We start from the raw sequence: 26,557 nt of genomic DNA, 5'->3' as shown, positions 1-26,557 counted from the left end.
TGGACCCTCGTAACAAATTCAACCTTGATAAGACTGCTCAGGCCCAATCTTGAGCAGAACATGAAAAGTCAGGTCAAGATTGGTTGCTGGACCCTCATACCAAATCCAACCTTGATAAAACCACCCAGGCTCAATCTTCACCTGAGTGCCCATGTTCAGCTTAGTTCAGCTTTGGATCTGGCTGTGTATGACCATCCTCAGGAACAGCCAGTCACGGTAGCCAACTCTAGCAGGGAACTAGTTAACAGTTGCTTGGGTGATTGCTTCACTCAAGTCATTACAAGCCCGGAAAGGTCTGCCTTACCTGTCGAGCCTGAAAGGTGACACCTAACCAAACACAGCAGCTTCGCAACGCCCACTGAGTCACATCACTGCACCTGTCCCCACCTGCTGAACGGATGCTCCACCTGCCTCTCCATCGGAGGCCCAGCTATGCCAGGAATCCCCTCTCCTAACTCCAACGCAGCCTACCAACGCTAAAACCCAGAGGGCGGACCGCGGCGACATCGCCCCTCTGAGCCAACGACACAACAGGGACGAGGAATCTATGTTACAGCCATGAAGTCAGAAGAAGACGAGTACAACTTTGTGTTCAAAGGTAAGTCCTCTATGCATGCTCGCTGTTAACCCTTCTCTCCGAGTCAACTTGGATAATGGTTTTGGCTCTGTCGAAAAACAAGGGCTTATGTAAAATCTTTGAAAAATATGAAGTGTATTTCTTTGGTGTGACGGCCAACATGATCTTACCGCCCCCTGAATGGAAGCCTGATTCCAAACAGTAAGATTATGTTCTGGACCCTGTCCATGCCTACAGCTACTTCCTGGCTGTGCCTATCTACTGTACGAGTCATGGCTGGAGATAAGAGGATCCGGATCGTATGTGGATCTGTAGTTGGCTTCTACCAGGGCGTGTGCGCAATTCGACCAGCCGTCTGTCCTCAGGGCAGCGAATCTTCCAAGCGATCTGCCGAGCAAGCAATTTTTTTGCAATGCAGACAGGAGAGTTGGGGAGCGTATAGAACAACTGGGGGAAGTTCTCCAACAGACTTGGCAGATGCCCCTACTCAGGGCCGGCCTTTGGGGTATGCGAGCTGTGGCAACAGGGGCGCCGTGCGGTCATCACAGCTCGCAGATGATCAGGCTGCACAGGCTGCACAGCGGGAGGTAAGGGTCTCTGATGTAAGGGGGGTCTCTGTTAGGGTATTTGATGTAAGGGCGCCTCTGTGAGGGTCTCTGGTGTAAGGGGTCCTCTGCGAGGGTCTCTGATGTAAGGGAGGCCTCTGTGAGGGTCTCTGATGTAAGGGGGGCCTCTGTGAGGGTCTCTGATGTAAGGGAGGCCTCTGTGAGGGTCTCTGATGTAAGGGGGGCCTCTGTGAGGGTCTCTGATGTAAGGGGGGCCTCTGTGAGGGTCTCTGATGTAAGGGGGGCCTCTGTGAGGGTCTCTGATGTAAGGGGGGCTCTGTGGGGGGTCTCTGATGTAAGGGGGGCCTCTGTGAGGGTCTCTTATGTAAGTGGGGCTCTGTGGGGGGGTCTCTGATGTAAGGGGGGCCTCTGTGAGGGTCTCTGATGTAAGGGCGCTCTGTGGGGGGGTCTCTGATGTAAGGGGGGCCTCTGTGAGGGTCTCTGATGTAAGGGCGCTCTGTGGGGGGTCTCTGATGTAAGGGGGCCTCTGTGAGGATCTCTGATGTAAGGGGGGCTCTGTGGGGGGTCTCTGATGTAAGGGGGGTCTCTAATGTAAGGGGGAGGCTAAGTTATTAGTGATAGTAAAAAAAGAGAAAAGTCAAAGTGCAAAAAAGGTGCAAGAAGGTGTGCGGGGGGCGCCACAGGATTAGCTTGCACAGGGCGCCTGAACACCTAAGGCCGGCCCTGCCCCTACCCTTGGAAGGTGTTGGGCATCTGCCCATAGCTCCCAACTGTCCCTTATTCAGAGGAACTGTTCCTCTTTTGGAACCAATACCTTTTTCCTATTTAGGTCCCTCTTTTTAGTCTAATGTATGCACCTCTATAAAAAAAAATATACCTATTAAATGTGTCATACATACACAATGGGGAGTTTTAATAAAAGATGTGCAGAGCTTTTCGTTTTGTGAAACCGTATGTACATTGGGAACAAAATCAATTACTATTAGGCTATTTTCACTCCATGTCAATTGTCATTCATTCATAGAGTTAATCAGGAAAATACCACATTATGGCCACTAGATGGGGCTGAAGATCATACTATCATAACTATTTAGTTCCTATGGTCATCAGCTCCATCTAGTGGCCCAAATGTGGTATTTTACTGATTCACTTACTCTGTATGAAGGAATAACATTTGACCTGGAGAGAAAACAGCCTAGGAACATTCAATTTTATCCACATTCACACAGAATTAATGCGGAGGAAGAGATATACTCCCCCCCCCTTCCAAAAACTTTCATACGACCTCTGTAAAATTGCATTTGTTATATTGAAAATCGAGTATAAAGGAGTGGTGAAAATAAAGCACCTCTGGGTTTAACCAGGAGCTGTATGCACATTACATCTTTATGAGCTGTATAATTGGGGGTGTGGCATGTTCTTTAACAACATAATTTGTACTTCTCCTTCTTTTCCATCTCAAAAATTGGGAGCAATGTTTGCCTTCAGCTACAGACAAGAGATAATCGTGCAATCCGGCCAAAAACAGGCAACACCTAGACCAGTGATGGCGAACCTTGGCACCCAAGATGTTTTGAAACTACATTTCCCATGATGCTCAAATACACTGCAGAGTGCATGAGCATCATGGGAAATGTAGTTCCAAAAAATCTGGGGAGCCAAGGTTTGCCATCACTGACCTAAGCCAGCCGCTTTTAAAGAATACAATATAGCCAAACGTATGGCCATCCCTCCTTGTGGTTGAGTTTAGGTGTTTCCCATTTAACACTGCAGTATACTAGACATTGTAGAAGTTTGGGCGCCTCCAGCCTCGTGGTAACAGTTTGGTGAAGACCTTTTTTCGTTCCATCACGACTGTGTACAAAGCCAGCACCATAAACACATGGTTTGGCCAGTTTGGTGTGGAGGAACTCGAGTGTCCTGCACAGAGCCCTGAACTCAACCCTACTGATCACCTTTGAGAGGAATTGGGACACCAACTACAAACCAGGTCTTCTCATTCAACCTTGACCTCACAAATGGTGGCAAGCTCGATAAAGACATGGTTTGATTAGTTTGTTTTGGTGGAACTCAAGTGGCCTTCACAAACCCCAGACCTCAACCCCACTGAACACCTTTGGGGTGAGTTGGAATGCCGACGTGATCTAGGTCTTCCCATCCAACATCTGATACCATAAATGGTGGCCAGCTCCATAAAGATCTGGTTGAACCAGTTTGATGTAGATGTTGAGTGGCCTACACAGAGCCTAGACCTCTACCCTACTGAGCATCTTTTTAATGATTGTGAAACAGGTCTTCTCATCATCAGTAACTGACCTCATAAATGGTGGCCAGCTCCATAAAGACATGGTTTGACCAGTTTGGTATGGTGGAACTCAAGTGACCTCTACAGAGCCCTGACCTCAACCCTACTGAGCATCTTTTGAGTGAGTTGGAATGCTGATGGTGAGCTATATCATCCCATTCAACATCAATACCTGACCTCATAAATGGTGGCTAGCTCCATAAAGACCTGATTTGATCAGTTTGGTATGGAGGAACTCAAGTGTCCTGTACAGAGGCCTGACCTCAAGCCTACTAAACACAGCTGGGATAAGTTGAAAGGCTGATAATGATCCAGGTCTTCTTACCCAACATCGGTAGCTGACCTCACAAATGGTGGCCAGCTCCATAAAGACATGGTTTGACCAGTTTGGTATGGTGGAACTCAAGTGGCCTCTACAGAGCCCCGACTTCAACCCTACTGAGCATCTTTTAGGTGAGTTGGAGTGCTGATGGTAAGCCATATCATCACATTCAACATCAGTACCTGATCTCATAAATGGTGGCTAGCTCCATAAATACCTGATTTGACAAGTTTGGTGTGGAGGAACTCAAGTGTCCTGCTCCATAAAGACCTGGTTGGACCAGTTTGATGTAGAACTTGAGTGGCCTACACCTAGCCTAGACCTCTACCTTACTGAGCATCTTTTTAATGAATTGGAACACTGATTGTTAAACAAGTCTTCTCATCCAGCGTCAATACCTGACCTCATAAATGGTGGCTAGCTCCATAAAGACCTGATTTAACCAGTTTGGTGTGGAGGAATTGAAGTGTCCTGCACAGAGGTCTGACCTCAAGCCCACTAAACACATCTGGGAATAATTTGGAAGGCTGATATTGATCCAGGTCTTCTTATCAAACATCAGCAGCTGACCTCACAAATGGTAGTCAACTCCATAAAGACATGGTTTGACCAGTTTGGTGTGGTGGAACTCAAGTGGCCTCTAAAGAGCCCAAACCTCAACCCTACTGAGCATCTTTTAGGTGAGTTGGAGTGCTGATGGTAAGCCATATCATCACATTCAACATCAGTACCTGACCTCATAAATGGTGGCTAGCTCCATAAAGACCTGATTTGACCAGTTTGGTGTGGAGGAATTGAAGCGTCCTGCAGAGAGGCCTGAACTCAAACCTAAAGAAGATGGCGGCACATCCAGCATTAAAAATCCATGCTTATTAAAAAATCATTAAAAGTATGGATGAGACGTGCACATATAGCTCTTAGGAAAGACAGCAAAAGCGTTTCACACTCCTGTGCTTAATCATTGCTTATTCCAGATGTCTTCAAACCTACTGAACACATCTGGAATAAGTTGGAAGGCTGATAATGATCCAAGTCTTCTTACCCAACATCGGTAGCTGACCTCACAAATGGTGACAAGTTCCATAAAGACATGGCTTGACCAGTTTGGTGTGAAGGAAATTGAGTGGCCTCCACAAAGCCCTGACCTTAACCCTACTGAACACCTTTGGGATTAATTGGAACGCCAATAGCAAGCCAGGTCTTCTCATCCAAAACATTATTGCTGACTTTACGAATGTTCTTTCAGCTGAATGGACACAAATTCCCCCGGACACACTTCAAAATCTGGAAAGCCTTCTAAAAAGATTGGAGGATGTTAAACAGGTAATCCAATCCTCAGTCTAAGCTACTAGTGTCACCACTTAGGCCAGGGATCCTCAAACTATGGCCCTCCAGCTGTTGTGGAACTATACATCCCATGAGGCATTGTAAAACTCTGACATTCACAGACATGACTAGGCATGATGGGATTTGTAGTTCCTGAACAACTGGAGGGCCATAGTTTGAAGACCCCTGACTTAGCCAATGGGCAATCTACTACAGGTATTCTAACCCTTAGTCTAAGCTACTAGTGTCACCATTTAGGCAATGGGCAATCTACTACAAGTACTTTAACCTTCAGTCTAAGCTACTAGTGTCACCATTTAGGCAATGGGCAATCTGACGGAAGGCAGAGAATAGAGTGGCCTCCACAAAGCCCTGACCTTAACCCTACTGAACACCTTTGGGATGAATTGGAACGCCAATAGCAAGCCAGGTCTTCTTATCCAACATTTATACCGGACTTCACGAATGTTCTCTTAACTGAATGGACACAAATTCCCCCCAGACACACCTCAAAATCTGGAAAGCCTTCTGAGAAGATTGGAGGATGTCTAATGGGTAATCCAAACCTCAGTCTAAGCTACTAGTGTCACCATTTAGGCAATGGGCAATCTACTACAGGTACTCTAACCCTCAGTATAAGCTACTAGTGTCACTATATAGGCAATGGGCAATCTACTACAGGTACTCTAACCCTCAGTATAAGCTACTAGTGTCACTATATAGGCAATGGGCAATCTACTACAGGTACTCTAACCCTCAGTATAAGCTACTCGTGTCACTATATAGGCAATGGGCAATCTACTACAGGTACTCTAACCCTCAGTATAAGCTACTAGTGTCACTATATAGGCAATGGGCAATCTACTACAGGTACTCTAACCCTCAGTATAAGCTACTCGTGTCACTATATAGGCAATGGGCAATCTACTACAGGTACTCTAGCCCTCAGTATAAGCTACAAGTGTCACTATATAGACAATGGGCAATGTACTACAAGTACTTTAACCCTTAGTCTAAGCTACTAGTGTCACCACTTAGGCAATGAGCAATCTGCAACACGTACTCCAAGCTTGTCGGTCTAAGCTACTAGTGTCACTATATAGGCAATGGGCAATCCACTACAAGTACTTTAACCCTCAGTCTAAGCTACTAGTGTCACCACTTAGGCAATGAGCAATCTGAACAAAGGCAGAGAATAAAGTGGCCTCCACAAAGCCCTGACCTCAACCCTACTGAACAACTTTGGGATGAATTGGAACGCCAATAGCAAGCCAGGTCTTCTCATCCAACATTTATACCTGACTTCACAAATGTTCTTTTAGCTGAATGGACACAAATTACCCCGGACACACTTCATAATCTGGAAAGCCTTCTGAGAAGATTGGAGGATGTCTAATGGGTAATCCAAACCTCAGTCTAAGCTACTAGTGTCACCATTTAGGCAATGGGCAATCTACTACAGGTACTCTAACCCTCTGTCTAAGCTACTAGTGTCACCACTTAGGGCAGACAATGGGCAATCTACTACAGGTACTCTAAACCTCAGTCTAAGCTACTAGTGTCACCACTTAGGGCAGGCAATGGGCAATCTACTACAGGTACTCTAACCCTCTGTCTAAGCTACTAGTGTCACCATTTAGGGCAGGCAATGGGTAATCTACTACAGGTACTCTAACCCTCTGTCTAAGCTACTAGTGTCACCATTTAGGCAATGAGCAATCTGCAACAAGAGTACTCCAAGCTTGTCAGTCTAAGCTCCTCGTGTCACCACTGAGGCAATGAGCAATCTGAAGGAAGGCAGAGAATAAATGCTGATGAATGGCGGATAGCGAGCTACGCCCAGCCATTAAATCATTGCTGACGCTCGACTGACTTTGTGATCTTTGCCTCACTTGTACACACCTAGGTCAGATGTGTTTGTACTGCGAAGGGAACGTATCTGCCCACCAATCACTGGAATCCACAGGCAGAAACCACAAAGAATTTACTGGATTCTGTGCAGGAAAGATTTTATAGTATTATACTAGTCTCCTCTGTTGTACCAAAATGGCTTACTCTGATTTCACTGCACACTGTGAGCTTCTCACAATGTGCATTAGAAGCTGCAGCAAGTCAGACAGAGCTGGCCTCATTTCCTGGCTAGAGGGCACCCAGCATCATCTAGCCCTCTCCTCCGCAGCTTGACTATCCCAGCCCCCCCCCCCCCTTTCATTCATTGGATTACAGTTCTTTCAAGAATGGAGGCTCAGCATCATGCAAATGCAGCCTGCCTAAAAATGCTCACTCCTTTAGCACCCACCCATCAAAGCCTTTTGATATTTGCATAACGCCTCTCACTGCTTGTATCAGGGCTGGGGGCTCTGGAGAGGAGTACTGATGCAGGGTGCGGTGATGTTCTCATCCCATCCCACCAGCCTTGATCTGCCTGCATTAGGTAGAGAAGCACAGAGACTAAATTGTCTTGTTTTCAATGAGTCAGGCATGACTGGTAGACTTGTACACTATATTACCAAAAGTATTGGGACGCCTGCCTTTATATGAACTTTAATGGCATCCCAGTCTTAGTCCTTAGGGTTCAATATTGAGTTGGCCCACCCTTTGCAAGTATAAGAGCTTCAGTTCTTCTGGGAAGGCTGTCTACAAGGTTTAGGAGTGTGTCTATGGGAATGTTTTACCATTCTTCCAGAGGTCAGGTACTGATGTTGGACGAGAAGGCCTAGCTCGCTGTCTCCGCTCTAATTCATCCCAAAGGTGTTCTATCGGGTTAAGGTCAGGACTGCACAGGACAGTCAAGTTCCTCCACCCCAAACTCGCTCATCCATGTGTTTACAGACCTTGCTTTGTGCACTTGTCCAAACCATTTGGTGGAGTGGGGGGGGGGGGGATTATGGTGTGGGCCAGTTTTTCAAGGGTTGGGCTTGGCCCTTTAGTTCCAGTGAAGGGAACTCTTAAGGCCTCAGCATACCAAGACATTTTGGACAATTTCATGCTCCCAACTTTGTGGGAAGAGTTTGGGGATGGCCCCTTCCTGTTCCAACATGACTGCGCACCAGTGCACAAAGCAAGGTCTATAAGGCCATGGATGAGCGAGTTTGGGGTGGAGGAACTTGACTGGCCTGCACAGAGTCCTGACCTCAACCCGATAGAACACCTTTGGATTGAATTAGAGCGGAGACTGCGAGCCAGGCCTTCTCATCAGCATTTTTCATTAACATTTTACCAGTCTTATCCCTCTTCCAGTGCCCCCCATTCCAAAGTTCAAATGTTGGGAGGTATGCCTTTGGGATGAATTAGAGCGGAGACTGCGAGCCAGGCCTTCTCGTCCATTATCAGTGCCTGACCTCACAAACGCTCTACTGGAAGAATGGTCAAACGTTCCCATAGACACACTCCTAAACCTTGTGGACAGCCTTCCCAGATGAGTTGAAGCTGTTATAGCTGCAAAGGGTGGGCCAACTCAATATTGAACCCTACGGACTAAGACTGGGATGCCATTAAAGTTCGTGTAAAGGCAGGCGTCCCAATACTTTTAGTAATATAGTGTACAAGTCTACCAGTAACGTGGGGGGTTCTTTACTGTTAGGGCTACAAGATTGTGGAATTCTCTACCACAAGAGGTGGTTTCTGCGGGAAGTATGGTGGCTTTCAAAAGACTCTTAGACTTACATCTCAAGGATCAGAACATTCAGGGGTATGAGAGATGATTACGGCCACACACACCTACACAGGTTGAACTGGATGGACTATTGTCTTTATTTAACCTCACCTACTATGTAACTATGTAACCCGATAGAACACCTTTGGGATGAATTAGAGCGGAGACTGTGAGCCAGGCCTTTTCATCCAACATCAGTGCCTGACCTCACAAATGTGCTTCTGGAAGAATGGTCAAACATTCCCATAGACACACCCATCACTCAATATTGAACCCTACAGACTAAGACTGGGATGCCATTAAAGTTCATGTGTGTGTAAAGGCAGGCGTCCCAATACTTTTGGTAATATAGTGTATAAGGAGATAGAGGAGCAGCAAGGCACAACCATTGTGCCAAGCAGGAAGCAGGAAAGTAATGAGACTTCCATGTACATGTAGAATGACAAACCATTTATCGAAAAAATTAAAAAAAACTAGCACCCACTAATAGGATTGCTTATATGAGATGATCCCTTACATATCTGAAGGTCTGACCTACACTCTAAAAATTGCACCCACCAATGAGGTTGTATATATTATCTAATCACTTACACATCTAGGGAAAAAAAAAAATAATGATCAAGGGTTGAGTTTCCCTTTAGCCAGGTCTGACCTTTAGCCTGGGCCTATAGAGTCAACAAACTGATGATAGTCATCTCAGGAAGTATTTACCGACAAACTCAACTTGTCTTGGCAATATACCTTCAGATACAATCTCCGAGGCCTTCACCCACTCCCAGTTGTCTTTTTCAGGAAACTCTCATCAATGGTGCATGAATACTCCTTATAAAATCATCCTATGGCCAGGGGAGGACTAGGCCAGGAGGGCAATTGCCCCCCTGGGCCACTCTGTTGTCCTGTAAAAAGGCTGCACCGCTTCTGCACTATACTCCTTATAAAATCATCCTATGGCCAGGGGAGGACTAGGCCAGGGGGGCAATTGCCCCCTGGGCCACTCTGTTGTCCTGTAAAAATGCTGCACCGCTTCTGCACTATACTCCTTATAAAATCATCCTATGGCCAGGGGAGGACTAGGCCAGGCTGGACCATTCTGTTGTCCTGTAAAAAGGCTGCACCGCTTCTGCACTATACTCCTTATAAAATCATCCTATGGCCAGGGGAGGACTAGGCCAGGGGGGCAATTGCCCCCTGGGCCATTCTGTTGTCCTGTAAAAAGGCTGCACCCGCTTCTACACTATACTCCTTATAAAATCATCCTATGGCCAGGGGAGGACTAGGCCAGGGGGGCAATTGCCCCCTGGGCCATTCTGTTGTCCTGTAAAAAGGCTGCACCCGCTTCTGCACTATACTCCTTATAAAATCATCCTATGGCCAGGGGAGGACTAGGCCAGTGGGGCAATAGCCCCCTGGGCCATTCTGTTGTCCTGTAAAAAGGCTGCACCGCTTCTGCACTATACTCCTTATAAAATCATCCTATGGCCAGGGGAGGACTAGGCCAGGCTGGACCATTCTGTTGTCCTGTAAAAAGGCTGCACCCGCTTCTGCACTATACTCCTTATAAAATCATCCTATGGCCAGGGGAGGACTAGGCCAGGGGGGCAATTGCCCCCTGGGCCATTCTGTTGTCCTGTAAAAAGGCTGCACCCGCTTCTGCACTATACTCCTTATAAAATCATCCTATGGCCAGGGGAGGACTAGGCCAGGGGGGCAATTGCCCCCTGGGCCATTCTGTTGTCCTGTAAAAAGGCTGCACCCGCTTCTGCACTATACTCCTTATAAAATCATCCTATGGCCAGGGGAGGACTAGGCCAGGGGGGCAATTGCCCCCTGGGCCATTCTGTTGTCCTGTAAAAAGGCTGCACCGCTTCTGCACTATACTCCTTATAAAATCATCCTATGGCCAGGGGAGGACTAGGCCAGGCTGGACCATTCTGTTGTCCTGTAAAAAGGCTGCACCCGCTTCTGCACTATACTCCTTATAAAATCATCCTATGGCCAGGGGAGGACTAGGCCAGGGGGGCAATTGCCCCCTGGACCATTCTGTTGTCCTGTAAAAAGGCTTCACCGCTTCTGCACTATACTCCTTATAAAATCATCCTATGGCCAGGGGAGGACTAGGCCAGGGGGGCAATTGCCCCCTGGGCCATTCTGTTGTCCTGTAAAAAGGCTGCACCGCTTCTGCACTATACTCCTTATAAAATCATCCTATGGCCAGGGGAGGACTAGGCCAGGGGGGCAATTGCCCCCCGGGCCATTCTATTGTCCTGTAAAAAGGCTGCACCGCTTCTGCCACAGACAAGCCTAATGGATTCCTGGTGAAGAGAAGTAAAAAGTCCCCACCACTGACCTACTGAGTGCGGGTTGAAGACAAGGACAGCACAGGCCTCCCCCCCAGCATGGGTGGTGTAAACTGTGTCTGAGCAGAGGCCGGTTCCATGCCCCACTGGAGACTCTTCTCCCCTGGCCAGCACCAACCGAACTGTCCCAGCTCCCCCCAACTGCCCTACTGCTGGCCAGGTTGGGAACCCAGGTTCAGCCGGTGAGTAGAGAGTACCTGGAGCAGGGCTTCAGCCTGGAATGGGGGTCAGGAGGAGGATGGGAAGAGGAAGAGTGGGAGGGGGGTCAAGTGGCTGCACCAGGGGCCTATGGTTTGTACTTGCCCCCTGGGCCAAAAGTTGTGAGTCTGCCCCTGCCTATGGCCATACACTATACAATCTGATTGTACAATCTACCATGAAGTATGTAATGTAGGGGCCCACCAGATTGGATACAAATAGAATGGGTTGTATAGGGGTATCCCTATAGTTTTGGTAGCTCTAGAGAAGATTGTACAAAGGGAACTGTATAATCCAGTGATGGCAAACCTTGGCACTGCAGATGTTTTAGGAACTACATTTCCCATGATGCTTAGCTACACTGCAGAGTTCATGGGCATCATGGGAAATGTAGTTTCAAAACATCTGGGGTGCCAAGGTCCGCCATCACTGGATAGTCTATTGCCAGCTTAAGGACCATCATGGCACGTGAGCGCGCTCCTCACCAACAACCAGTGATGGGTTCGCTATACAGGGCAGACCAATAGGCTGATGTCAGATGGATAACTTTGTATGGCAGTTTAATTGCTGCTCCAGTCACTACTTCAGTGACTAGAAGCGATTTGCAGGTAATAGTTTAGCCCCATTCATACTTACGGACCTTTTTCTAAAAAAAAATAAAAATAAAAAATTGCTCAAGCCTTCGCACAACCGTCAATTTTTTCCAATAGGTTTCTTTCCTATGATTGTCAGCTCCATCTAGTGGCCATAATACGGTATTTTCCTGAAATGCCGAAATAAAAAAAAAAAATTAATACTGCATTTTGGCCACTAGGGAGAGCTGATCATTGTAAATAAACACATTACAGTGGATATTTGTGACGACTGGCATTTGCACAGGAAACTTTTAATTTTTTTAGGGCCTGATCACACCTATGTGCATGTTCAGGGGCGTTCTTTCCATGGGTCCTCAATGCAACAAGCTACATTATTACATGCGTTGCAGCTCATTGAAAATAATTGCAACAGTGGAGCCAAGGAGAATCTGTAACATGTAAAAAGGGGCTGAGAGCGCCACTTGCTGGATAAAAATGAAAATGCATACTATTAGTATACAGTATTTTATATTGACCAAAATGTTATTTTTTAGTTCTTATTATTAATATTAATTATTACTGGTAACTTCATGTTGGTGTTTTTTTTTTTTTAAATCAACTTCATTCTCTACAGTGGTTTTGATTGGCGAGTCCGGAGTGGGCAAAACCAACCTCCTCTCCCGCTTCACCCGCAACGAGTTTAACCATGACAGCCGCACCACTATCGGGGTGGAGTTCTCAACGCGCACGCTGACGTTGGATGGGCAGTTGGTGAAGGCGCAGATCTGGGACACGGCCGGATTGGAGCGCTATCGAGCGATCACATCTGCGTAAGTCCTGGCTCAGCCGTATGGCATAACCTGTGTGCTCTACTTACCTGATGCATGAAGCTTAAAAAAAGGGAGGAGGTCCTTTAGCACACAAGGTCAAAGTGTGCCCTCTCATGGCATGAGCTGTGAACTACATCAGCAGCATAGTACACTATATTTTGTCAAAAGTATTGGGACACCTGCCTTTACACGCACATGAACTTTAATGGCATCCCAGTCTTAGTCGGTAGGGTTCAATATTGATCTAGATCTAGATTGATTGATTGAATCTAGATCCAGTGGTCACCCCAGTCTGGCCAGCGACCGCACGCAGACCTCAGTTTGGCCGCGACATAGCCCCACTGGACGGGGGTTGGCCTTCAAGTGAAATGCCTCGCAAGGTAAAAAAGTTCATGATGAGCAAACTACTATTGCAGATACACTATTGGGACGCCTGCCATTACACACACATGAACTTTAATGGCATCCCAGTCTTAGTCTGTAGGGTTCAATATTGAGTTGGCCCACCCTTTGCAGCTATAACAGCTTCAACTCTTCTGGGAAGGCTGTCCACAAGGTTTAGGAGTGTGTCTATGGGAATGTTTGACCATTCTTCCAGAAGCGCATTTGTGAGGTCAGGCACTGATGTTGGATGAGAAGGCCTGGCTCGCAGTCTCCACTCTAATTCATCCCAAAGGTTTTCTATCGGGTTGAGGTCAGGACTCTGTGAAGGCCAGTCAAGTTCTTCCACCCCAAACTCGCTCATCCATGTCTTTATGGACCTTGCTTTGTGCACTGGTGCGCAGTCATGTTGGAACAGGAAGGGGCCATCCCCAAACTGTTCCCACAAAGTTGGGAGCATGAAATTGTCCAAAATGTCTTGGTATGCTGACGCCTTAAGAGTTCCCTTCACTGGAGTTAAGGGGCCAAGCCCAACCCCTGAAAAACAACCCCACACCACACCACAACCCCCCCCCCCCCCTCCGCCAAATGATTTGGAGGGGTGGCCCAATACTTTTGGCCAAGGCTTTTTTTCTCAGAGAATAGGTGAAGATACTCCCCTTTTTCTGAGTCATCCCTTGTCTCCACCCCCTACCCACCTCCGAGCGCTGTCCTTTGGTTCCACCCTCTACCGACCTCCCAGTACCCCCCCCCCCCCTTTAAGAGATTACAGAACCAAGTATCATGTTGTGGTTCTAGGTAATTTGTACAGAGTTTGTTAACCTCCCTGGCGGTATGATTATGTCAGGAATTACATACCAAAAGCGGTACAATTGTTTTCATGGAAATTTGGCGTTATGTATTATAGGCCTACAATTCTTAGTAATTACTGACTTAAACCTGACCAAAACAAGACTCTAGTAGACATCCCAGATGTGATAAATTTGAAACACAAACACGTGAATTATAATATAATCAATAATATTATTTTATTATATAATATATATAATAAAATTATATTATTGATTAGATTATAATTCATGCATTATATATTATAGATATATGTGTGTATATATATATATATATATATATATATATATATATATATATAACGCATGAATTATAATTGAATCAATAATATAATTTTATATATATATAATACAAAATGTGTTTTGTGTTTTGTGCAACGTTTTTTTTTTTTGAATTTCCCTCCCTAGTTCCGCTCCCATGCAGCATTGCTGCTGCAGGGAACGGAACTAGGAAGTGATCAGACCGACGGAGGACGGAGGAGCGGTGGAACTCTCGGCTGGCGGTCACAGCAATGAGAGATCATCGCTGGATCGCCAGGATAAGGTAAGAGAACACCGCTGCGCTCTCTGCAATCCACTTACCGCTCCTGATATGAAAAACCAACCCCGAGTCACGCTCGGGATTACCGCCTAGGAGGTTAATAACTAGAAAAGCAGTAAAATAGATCCCCTGGAATCAGCAACAATAGACCCCCCCCAGCAATAGATCCCCCCCCAGCAACAATAAATCTTCCCCTGCAACAATAGAAAAAACAGTCAAATAGATCCCCCGCAATCAGCAACAACAGACACCCAACAATAGCCCCACAGCAACAATAAATCCTCCCCTGCTACAATGGCCCCCCCCCCCCTCAATAAATCTTCCCCTGCAACAATAGACTCCCCCCAACAACAAAATGCCCTCCAGAAACAATAGATTCTTCCCAGCAACATTAGATCCCCCAGCAGCCAGCATCAACAAGCCATTCAGCTCACCCCACTGCCCCAGCACCCCTTTGCCATTGCATACATTCAGACTGGAGGTGCCGGAACTGCGTTCCCCCGCGTTCCCGCTGAAAAAAAGCCCTGCTTTTGGCAATGTAGTGTGGATGAGTGAGCGTTTGGGGTGGAGGAACGTTAGGAAAAACATATATATCAGGCGCATCTGCCGCACAATTTTTTCTAAAAGTCCATGTAAGTCTATGTATGGAGAAGAAGTCCAACATATAGGGCAGCCATCAGGTGAACCAATAAGCCAGAGGTTCCAACAGGGCTAGGGATGAACAAAAAGAAGAAGCGCCTCTAAGTGTAGACTTTTAATGCATTTATTAATGTATAATAAAACACTCACATTGGTTCGGGATAACAAGTAATAGGTTGGCACCCTCCTGGGTGTATCCAGGGTGGGTGTGTGCATCATCCAGAGAGCGCCGCCATCGGAAGGATTACCGTAGCCGGCAATTGTGGTGGATGGAGCAGGAGTGGGAACGAGGCTTGAGAGTCAGAGCGGATGAAACTGAGGCTTGGAGAGCGGTCGTGGATGGATGATGTCACAAGAATGCAACACGTTTCTGAGCGCGCTTGCTGCCGATGGACAGGCAGCCACGCTCCTTCTTCATAGCAAGGGGTGGAGGAACTTGATTGGCCCGACCTCAACCCGACAGAACACGAACATCAGTGCCTGACCTCTCAAATGCGCTTCTGGAAGAATGGTCAAACATTCCCATAGACACACTCCTAAACCTTGTGGATGGCCTTCCCAGAAGAGTTGAAGCTGTTATAGCTGCAAAGGGTGGGTCAACTCAATATTGAACCCTACGGACTGAGACTGGGATGACATTAAATGTGCGTGTAAAGGCAGGTGTCCCAATACTTTTGACAATATAGTGTAGGTCCTGCCCTTTCTGTACCCCCCCTCCTTCTGATGCGCCCAAGGCAACCACCTCTTTTGCCTACCCCTCATCCTGGCCCTGGATTAAAGGTTTTCATGTCGTAACTCATTGTAACTCAGCCTCCACAATGTTTTTTTTTTTTTTTTTCCTACTGATTGGCAGCTGGGTGGTTAGAGCACAACTACAAAACGGAACATGCAACCCATTCAAACATTTCCTAGCACTCTGCAGCTGTTGGAACCATTGCCAGAGACTTGCATATGAACAATTGCATTGTTTCCAGCTGGAACTGTACACTAGACTGCTGGGGGCACTTTTAAAACTCACCAGCATGCAGCGATTTACTAGAATTTTCCAGTTTCTCCACCTGCTGTTGTATTCTCTTGTAAAACAATTGTAAATGTGTCCAGAAATATCACGATATGCTTCAAGATACATGCTCACTAAATGCTTCAGAGAAGCTTTGAAAATGCTTTTAAATGCCCATCCATAAAATCTTTATTCATGTAAAATTGGGAGTCAAATGCCTTTTTAAACCCAGATATTTCCTTGTAAAAGAAGCAGTGACATCGTTGCTGTGCTGTACACAGCCTGTGCACAGAGCAGGCTCCACCCACTAGAGAATACTTTAGGAGGGGGCGGAGACCAGACCAGTCACCCTGCCCAAGGAGAGAGAGTAGCAGTGAGCGGTCTTTATTACAGGAAGCCCCTGCCCAGAGGTATAGGGAATAGGTTTTCGGGGGACCAGTTGCTCTGGGTAGAGGAAGTCTGCCAAAGCGAGTAATGAGGTAAGTATTACACATTACTGCTCTGTCCCAAGACCTAATGAGCAGTTTTGGGGGGTAGGGGTACTGTAAGGGTTCTTTTTTTCTGCAGTAACACTCATTTCTTACAATGTTTATATAGTTATACAGTATATCTGTTTAGGAGCTGTCTGATCACCCTCATTTTTTATTTTTAGTTACTACAGGGGCGCCGTCGGAGCACTTTTGGTGTACGACGTAACCAAGCACCAGTCCTACGACAGCATAGAGCGCTGGCTGAAGGAGCTGTATGACCATGCGGATGCCAGCATCATCGTCATGTTGGTGGGCAACAAGAGCGACCTGGCGGATGAAGCTCGTGAAGTGCCCTTCGAGGAAGCCAAGATGTATGCAGGTAACCACTGGAGGGCGCTACAGCATTACAGGACTACATTGTATGGCCAAATTTTAATGTCCCCCCTACAGCATTTAAAGACATTTTAGACAGTTGTGCTTGCCAGGCCTTTTGGTAACAGTTTGAGGAATGTCCTTTTCAGTTACACCATGATGGTTCTTCTGTGTACAAAGCCAGCTCCATAAAGACATGGTTTTACCAGTTTGGTGTGGAGGAACTTGAGTATCTTGCACAGAGCCATGACCATAACCCTACTGAACACCTTTAGGATGAGCTGGAATGCCGATGGTGACCCAGGTCTTCCCATTCAACATCTTACTTTATAAATGGTGGCCAGCTCCATAAGGACATGGTTGGACCAGTTTGGTGTGGAGGAACTTAAGTGGTAGAAGAAGCAAGGCGCCTTGCTTCTTCTTCTATTGTCCGTAGAGCAGCTTCTTCTCTCAAGTGCTACCCAGGTGCAGGGACCCACATGCTGCCTACTTAGATCCACGGAAGCGCCCACATACATCTACTCTTTATCAGGAACTTAAGTGGTCTCCACAGAGCACGGACCTTTACCCTACTGAATACCTTTTAAATGAATTAGAACATTGATTGTGAACTAGGTCTTCGCATCTAACATCAGTATCTGACCTTATAAATGGTGGCCAGCCCCAATAAATACATGGTTTGACCAATTTGGTGTGGAGGGACTCGAGTGTCCTGCACAGAGCCCTAACCTCATTCCTACTGAACTCCTTTAGGATGCGTTGGAATGTTGATGGTGACCCAGGTCTTTCCATTCAACATCTTACTTTATAAATGGTGGCCACCTCCATAAGGACATGGTTGGACCAGTTTGGTGTGGAGGAACTTAAGTGGTCTCCACAGAGCCCAGACCTTAACCCTACTGAAAACCCTTTAAATTAATTAGAACATTGATTATGAACTAGGTCTTCTCATCTAATATCCGTATCTGACCTTATAAATGGTGGCCAGCCCCAATAAATACATGGTTTGACCAATTTGTTGTGGAGGGACTCGAGTGTCCTGCAGAGAGCCCTGACCTCATTCCTACTGAACTCCTTTAGGATGCGTTGGAATAACGATGGTGATTCAGGCCTTCCCACCCAACATCTGATGTCAAAAATGGTGGCCAACTCCATGGAGTCATGGTTGACCAGTTTGGTGTAGAGGAACTTGAGTGGTCTCCACAGAGCCCAGACCTTAACCCTACTGAACACCTTTTAAATGAATTAGAACATCGATTGTGAACTAGGCCTTCTCATCTAATATCAGTATCTGACCTTATAAATGGTGGCCAGCCCCAATAAATACATGGTCCGACCAATTTGGTGTGGAGGGACTCGAGTGTCCTGCACAGAGCCCTGACCTCATTCCTACTGAACTCCTTTAGGATGCGTTGGAATACCGATGGTAATTCAGGCCTTCCCACCCAACATCTGATGTCAAAAATGGTGGCCAACTCCATGGAGTCATGGTTGGACGAGTTTGGTGTAGAGGAACTTGAGTGGCATACACAGGGCTCAGACCTCAACCCTACTGAAAATGTTTTGAATGCATTGGAACATTGATTGTAAGCCAGGTCTTCTCATCCAACAGCAGTATCTGACCTTATAAAAACGGTGACCAGCCCCAATAAAGACATGGTTTGTCCAGTTTGGTGTGGAGAAACTTGAGTGTCCTGCACAGAGCCCTGACCTCAACCTCAGTGAACTTATTTGAGATGAATTGGAACACTGATGGTGAGCCAGGTCTTCTCATCTAACATCATTGCTTGACCCCATAAATGGTGACCAGCTCCATAAAGACATGGTTTGACCAGTTTGGTGTGGAGGATCTTAAGTTGCCTGTACAGAGCCCAAACCTCAACCCTACGAAACACTTTTTTTAAATAAATTTGAACTTTGAGTGTAAACCAGGTCTTCTCATGCAACAGCAGTATCTGACCTTATAAATGGTGACCAGCCCCAATAAAGACATGGTTTGACCAGTTTGGTGTGGAGAAACTTGAGTGTCCTGCACAGAGCCTTGACCTCAACCCTAGTGAACTTATTTGAGATGAATTGGAACACTGATGGTGAGCCAGGTCTTCTCATCTAATATCATTGCTTGACCCCATAAATGGTGGCCAGCTCCATAAAGACATGGTTTGACCAGTGTGGTGTAGAGGATCTTAAGTTGCCTGTACAGAGCCCAAACCTCAACCCTACGAAACACTTTTTTATTACATTTGAACATTAAGTGTAAACCAGGTCTTCTCATGCAACAAGAGTATCTGACCTTATAAATGGTGACCAGCCCCGAAAAAAACATGGTTTGTCCAGTTTGGTGTGGAGAAACTTGAGTGTCCTGCACCTCAACCCTACTGAACACCATTGAGATGAATTGGGACAACGATGGTGAGCCAGGTCTTCTGATCCAACATGAGTACCTGACCTCACAAATCTTCTTTTGGCTGGAATGGTCACAAATTCCTCAAGATACACTTCAAAATCTTGTAGAAAGTCTTCCCAGAATATTGGAGGCTGGTGTTATATTAAAGCGTGGCAACTCCATATAACTGCCTATGGTTTTGGAATGGGATGTCCAATGAGTTCATATGGGTGTGCTGGTCAGTGGTCAGATGTCCATAACTGTTGGTCATATAGTGTATGCCCTTAATAAGTATTTCTATCCTTTTACCATAGTTTATATGCATTAAGGTTGTCATAGGGTAGGTTGTCATAGGTTGTCATAGATCTGCCAACATGCCTCCTCTATTAACTGCCAATCTGAAGCAATTGAACATTTTTCGGGGTTACAAACTTGCCCACATCCAAAACTACAGGCTGTTTTGCTATGGTTGCGTGTTTGGCAATAATAGAGCATCGATTAATGAAATAGGTCAGGAATGATTTATATTTAATACATTGTGGTCGTTTTTGAGGTTGTGTTTGAAGCAGCATGGTTTAAATTCCGAATTCTCTTTAATTTTTTTTTTTTTCTTCCTGTTAACAGACAGCAATGGACTCTTGTTCATAGAGACCTCTGCACTTGATTCAACCAATGTGGAGCTGGCTTTTGAAACAATCCTCAGAGGTGAGGGCACGCATCTATAGTCAGTCACTTTACAAGTCCCTGACAAGTCACAATACACCCCAACAGCATAGGCATGTGCACAGGGTGTGCTGGATGTGCCTGGGCACACCCTAATCCAGGTGTCTGCATTCCGTCAATTGTGATCTACCCGTCGATCATGTATCCCTGCTGTCTTCCCCTCGTCTCCCACCAGCTGTTTTGATTGAGAGCGTGGGGAAGGGGACAGTAAATATGTAATTTACCGGCCCCTTCCTTCTCTGAAGGAACACAATGAGTGATCGCCACTGATCGATCCTCCGTCCATTCATAACGGAAGCATAGGAAACAATGTTTTCTATGCTTCAGTTTGTGAATTAACAGGAAGCCGCTCAGCGCAGAGCACTTCCCATTCATTCACTGTCCAGTACAGCTGAGGCTGCAGAGAACAGGACTGGGGAATCTCTGTCCTCAATCCCTTTTTCTGTCTCAAAATTGAGACATCAGGGGTCTGTTTAGACCCCTGAGATTTCATGAAAGACCCCCAATGGGGCTCCTAAAAATATAGCAAAAAATAATATTGTAAAAAATGATAACAAGATGTAAAAAATCAAATAATAAAAAAATATATTAAAAAAAAAACGGACACCATCCACTGCCCTACTGACACTGTCCACTACTCTACTGACACCGTCCTCTGCTCTACTGACACCGTCCTCTGCTCTACTGACACCGTCCACTGCCCTACTGACACTGTCCACTGCTCTACTGACACCGTCCACTGCTCTACTGACACTGTCCACTGCCCTACTGACACCATCTACTGCTCTACTGACACCGTCCACTGCTCTACTGACACCGTCCACTGCTCTACTGACACCGTCCACTGCTCTACTGACACCGTCCACTGCTCTACTGACACTGTCCATTGCCCTACTGACACTGTCCATTGCCCTACTGACACCGTCCACTGCCCTACTGACACCATCCACTGCCCTACTGACACCATCCACTGCCCTACTGACACTGTCCACTGCTCTACTGACACTGTCCACTGCTCTACTGACACTGTCCACTGCTCTACTGACACCATCCACTGCTCTACTGACATCGTCCACTGCTCTACTGACATCGTCCACTGCTCTACTGACACTGTCCATTGCCCTACTGACACCATCCACTGCCCTACTGACACTGTCCACTGCCCTACTGACACCATCCACTGCTCTACTGACACCATCTACTGCTCTACTGACACCATCCACTGCTCTACTGACACCGTCCTCTGCTCTACTGACACCGTCCTCTGCCCTACTGACACCGTTCTCTGCCCTACTGACACCGTCCACTGCTCTACTGACACCATCCATTGCTCTTCTGACACCCACTGCTCAACTGACACCGTCCTTTGCTCAACTGACACCATCCACTGCCCTACTGACACCATCCTTTGCTCTACTGACACCATCCACTGCCCTACTGACACCATCCACTGCCCTACTGACACCGTCCACTGCTCTACTGACACTGTCCACTGCTCTACTGACACTGTCCACTGCTCTACTGACACTGTCCACTGCTCTACTGACACCATCCACTGCTCTACTGACATCGTCCACTGCTCTACTGACATCGTCCACTGCTCTACTGACACTGTCCATTGCCCTACTGACACCATCCACTGCCCTACTGACACTGTCCACTGCCCTACTGACACCATCCACTGCTCTACTGACACCATCTACTGCTCTACTGACACCATCCACTGCTCTACTGACACCGTCCTCTGCTCTACTGACACCGTCCTCTGCCCTACTGACACCGTTCTCTGCCCTACTGACACCGTCCACTGCTCTACTGACACCATCCATTGCTCTTCTGACACCCACTGCTCAACTGACACCGTCCTTTGCTCAACTGACACCATCCACTGCCCTACTGACACCATCCTTTGCTCTACTGACACCATCCACTGCCCTACTGACACCATCCTTTGCTCTACTGACACCATCCACTGCTCTACTGACACTGTCCTCTGCCCTACTGACACCGTCCACTGCTCTACTGACACTGTCCAATTCCATTATAACTTGTGGAAAAAAAGTGGGTTATATTGCGCTCAGCACTTAAAACACAACAAAAAGTGCTTGTGTGCATAAATATATAAATATATAAATAACTAAGAAAATATTCCTTATGTAAAAAAGTCCTTAGTATATATCAATAGTCCTTAAAGTGCCCAGTGCAATACGGATCTCTCAGCAATGACTGAATAACACTCTATCTTCAAGTGAGGGACCTCCACCATAAAGATTTTCTCCACCCAGTGCTCGGGGTAAATACTTCTTACCAAAGCTGGTGGACCCCTTAATTACAGGGGGTCTAAAACAGCATAATGGTCCACAAATGCCTCCAAGCTTTCTTTCAGGTCCCTTTAAAAGTGGCTCAGCTCACATAAGGAACTCCAGGTATCTCCTGCCGCTGCCTCTATCCGGGGAGGTCTGTCCAGCCAGGCTGGTGACCTCCCCGGACAGAGGCAGTGGCAGGAGATACCTGGAGTTCCTTATGTCCACCAGCTTTGGTGAGAAGTATTTACCCCGAGCACTGGGTGGAGAAAATCTTTATGGTGGAGGTCCCTCACTTGAAGATAGAGTGTTATTCAGTCATTGCTGAGAGATCCGTATTGCACTGGGCACTTTAAGGACTATTGATATATACTAAGGACTTTTTTACATAAGGAATATTTTCTTAGTTATTTATATATTTATGCACACAAGCACTTTTTGTTGTGTTTTAAGTGCTGAGCGCAATATAACCCACTTTTTTTCCACATTTATGCGTTTTTACACGTTTTTTATTGCAGCTTGCACTATGGAAGTAATTCCTCACTTATACATTTAATTAATTTATCACATTTGATTCAACAATTTATTTATATATTTATGCACACAAGCACCTTTTGTTGTGTTTTTAAGTGCTGAGCGCAATATAACCCACTTTTTTCACCATTATAACTTGTAGCAAGGTTTAGACCTGTCTCTTCTTATGTTCTAGACATCCACAAGAGGGTCCTGAAGAACAAAGGTGAACCCCAAAAAGAGAACACGGTTGTCTTATCCAACCAGCCCACCACAGCTCAATCGAATGGCCAAACAGCCGAAGACAAGAAATCCTGCTGCCGAAACGTCTGATTCTGAAATATACGTTCCATCGAGAAGTGTTGGATTTCAGGATGAACTCAAGAGCCAACCGAAGACCACCAACTGAGGAGCCCCAACATGCCACTAAGAGTCATTGAGACAGTTCATGGTCTAGAAGAACGTTCCTGCTTGTGTGCCATCAACCTGCCAATGTTAATAACACGTAGAGTGGTCTTGTATTATTGATTTTTATGCTTATGATGGACTGTTCACATGAAACCAACTTCAAGTTTATCATCTCTTCAACCAACCATGACCAGCGAAGTTTGCCGAGCAGGAATTGTGGCAACGTTCTCCAACATCCCTAGGCTAGAAGTATCAATCCTTTTGTAGGGCTCAGATTTCCAACTTCATTCCCCGAGACCACAGCCTCTATGACGTCCTTCTTCCCAAAATTTGGTGTTGGTGGTCATGCGATTCACTGGCATTTAAAGGACTGAAGAGCCTAAATAGCTACACCAAGTGAAAAGTCTAGAAACAAATTTAAAAAAATTGTATTTAAAAAGTGAAAATTCTATGAAAAAATTCAGGAATTAGTATTTAAAGATTCACGTGTGCCTACATAAGAAATTTGACATCAGTTGGCCTATTATTCTGTTATTTGCCATTAAAGTATAGCTGAAGGCATTTTTTTTTTTTTAGTTTTGGATAGAGTCGAGAGGGATTAGAACCCCTGCCATGTTTTTTATAGCTGTCTATGATTCACGTTCCATATAAGTTCTGGTGACTGTTATCACTGGATGTGAAAGTGCAAAAAATTTCCAAATTTTGGGTTATCACCAGAGCAGGAACAGAGGGGAAGTCTTCCATCGGGAACACTAATTCTGATGACAACCAGGGATTTCCCGCACTTTGGAAGAATTTCCTCTCGTTTCCTGCTGTGGCTAGGGGACAGTAGGGATCCTAATGACTGTTATTCACTGGAAGTGAAGGAAGATCCCAAATTTTGGGTTGTCACCAAAACAGGAATAGAAGAGATACCCTTACAATGAGGACACTAGTTCTGTTGACTATCAGGAATATCCTTCACTTGGGAGAGATTTCCTCTCACTTCCTGCATTGGCTATGGAACAGGAAGTGTCCTGGTGACTGTTATCTTATCAACGCAAGTGTAAAAAGATGCCAAATTTTGGGTTATCACCGAAACAGGAATAAAGGTAAAACCCTTCCACTGGGGATGCTAGTTCTAATGAGAACTCCTTCACTTTGGAAGGATTTTCTCCTACTTCCTGTTTTGGCTATGGGACAGGAAGTGTCCTGATGACTGTTATCACTGGAAGGGAAGAAGAGACTAAATTATGGTTTGCCACTAGAACAGGAGAAGATGGGAAATCTTTCAAATAGGGGAACTAGTTCTGGTGGCTACCAGGGATTTCCCTCATGCTTGGGGAATTTCCTCTCACTTCCTGTTTTGGCTTTGGGACAGGAAGTGAAGGGAAATCTCCCATATGGAAACACAAATGTCAACAAACTGTATTCGACATGAAATACATGTTGGTTATGTGATAGGTGTAGATGAGGCCCTGAGATCTTGAAGAATGTAGAATTCAGCTTCCTTGCATAGGAGAAAAGCATATCTGTGTGAGAACAGCATAACAGGTGAGAGCAGAGGAAAACAACTTATTTCTGTGCAGAATGTAAGAACATCCCAAATTTTGAGTTGTCATCAGAACAGTAATAGAGTGGAAATCTTCCACTGGGGATGCTAGTTCTAATGAGGACTCCTTCACTTTAGAAGGATTTTCTCCTACTTCCTGTTTTGGCTATGGAACAGAAAGTGTCCTGATGACTGTTATCACTGAAAGGGAAAAACAAGACTAAATTATGGTTTGCCACCAGAACAGGAGAAGATGGGAAATCTTCCAAATTGGGGAACTAGTTCTGGTGGCTACCAGGGATTTCCCTCATGCTTAGGGAATTTCCTCTCATTTCCTGTTTTGGCTTTGCAACAGGAAATGAAGGGATATCTCCCCTATGGGAACATAGATGCCAACAAACTGTATTCAACATGAAATACATGTTGGTTATGTGATAGGTGTAGATGAGGCCCTGAGATCTTGAAGAATGTAGAATTCAGCTTCCTTGCATAGGAGAAATGCATATTTGCGTGAGAACAGCATAACAGGGGAGAGCAGAGGAAAAAAATTATTTTTGTGCAGAATGTAAGAACATCCCAAATTTTCAGTTGTCACCAGAACAGGAATAGAGTGGAAATCTTCCACTGGGAATACTAGTTCTAGTGAGAATTCCTTCACTTTGGAGTGATTTTCTTCTACTTCCTGTATTGGCTGTGGGACAGGAAGTGTCCTGGTGACTGTTATCACTGGAAGGGAATAAAAGAGATGGAATTTCGGCTTGCCACCAGAACAGGAATAGAGGTGAAATCTTTTAAATTGAGGAACTTGTTTTGGTGGCTACCAGGGATTTTCTCCTACTTCCTGTTTTGGTTGTGGGACAAGAAGCGTCCTGGTGACTGTTACCATTAAAAGGGAATAAAAGAGATGGAATTTTCGGCTTGCCACCAGAACAGGAATAGAGGGGAAATCTTTTAAATTGAGGAACTTGTTTTGGTGGCTACCAGGGATTTTCTCCTACTTCCTGTTTTGGCTATGGGACAGGAAGTGTCCTAATGACTGTTATCACTGGAAGGGAAAGAAGAGACTAAATTATGGTTTGCCACCAGAACAGGAGAAGATGGGAAATCTTTCAAACTGGGGAACTAGTTCTGGTGGCTACCAGGGAGTTCTCTCATGTTGGAACAATTTCCTCTCACTTCCTGTTTTGGCTATGGGACTGGGAGTGAAGGAAAATCTCCCTAATGGGGACACAGATGGCAACAAACTCTATCCAACATGAAATAAATGTTGGTTATGTAATAAGATGAGGCACTGAGATCATGAGGAATGTAGAATTCAGCTTTATTTGCATAGGAGAACAGCATATCTGTGTGAGAACAGCATAACAGATGAGAGCAGAGAAAAAAAACCTTCCTTCCTGTGCAGAATGTAAGAAGATCCCACATTTTGAGTTGTCACCAGAACATAAATAGAGAGGAAATCTTCCACGGGGGATACTAGTTCTAGTGAGGATTCCTTCACTTTGGAGGTATTTTCTCCTACTTCCTGTATTAGTTTTGGGACAGGAAATGTCATGGTGACCTGGTGACTGGTATCACTGGAAGGGAATAAAAGAGATGGAATTTTCGGCTTGCCACCAGAACAGGAATAGAGGGGAAATCTTTTAAATTGAGGAACTTGTTTTGATGGCTACCAGGGATTTTCTCCTACTTCCTGTTTTGGCTATGGGACAGGAAGTGTCCTGATGACTG

General features: G+C 45.7%; 1 protein-coding gene across 1 annotated transcript; it reads left to right on the top strand.

The window, feature by feature from the left end:
• Window positions 1-516: 516 nt before the first annotated feature.
• RAB25 (RAB25, member RAS oncogene family) lies at window positions 517-23,696 on the top strand. Its single transcript, XM_082242756.1, has 5 exons — window positions 517-598; window positions 12,516-12,711; window positions 16,773-16,969; window positions 19,973-20,053; window positions 23,084-23,696. The coding sequence occupies exons 1-5, from the start codon at window positions 559-561 to the stop codon at window positions 23,218-23,220; spliced, it is 651 nt and encodes a 216-aa protein (XP_082098882.1). The 5' UTR covers window positions 517-558; the 3' UTR covers window positions 23,221-23,696.
• Window positions 23,697-26,557: the final 2,861 nt, after the last annotated feature.

This window comes from Pelophylax lessonae, assembly GCF_965119305.1.
Source record: "Pelophylax lessonae genome assembly, chromosome: 13".
Classification (NCBI taxonomy): domain Eukaryota; kingdom Metazoa; phylum Chordata; class Amphibia; order Anura; family Ranidae; genus Pelophylax; species Pelophylax lessonae.
This window is presented reverse-complemented; position numbering and strand designations above follow the sequence as displayed.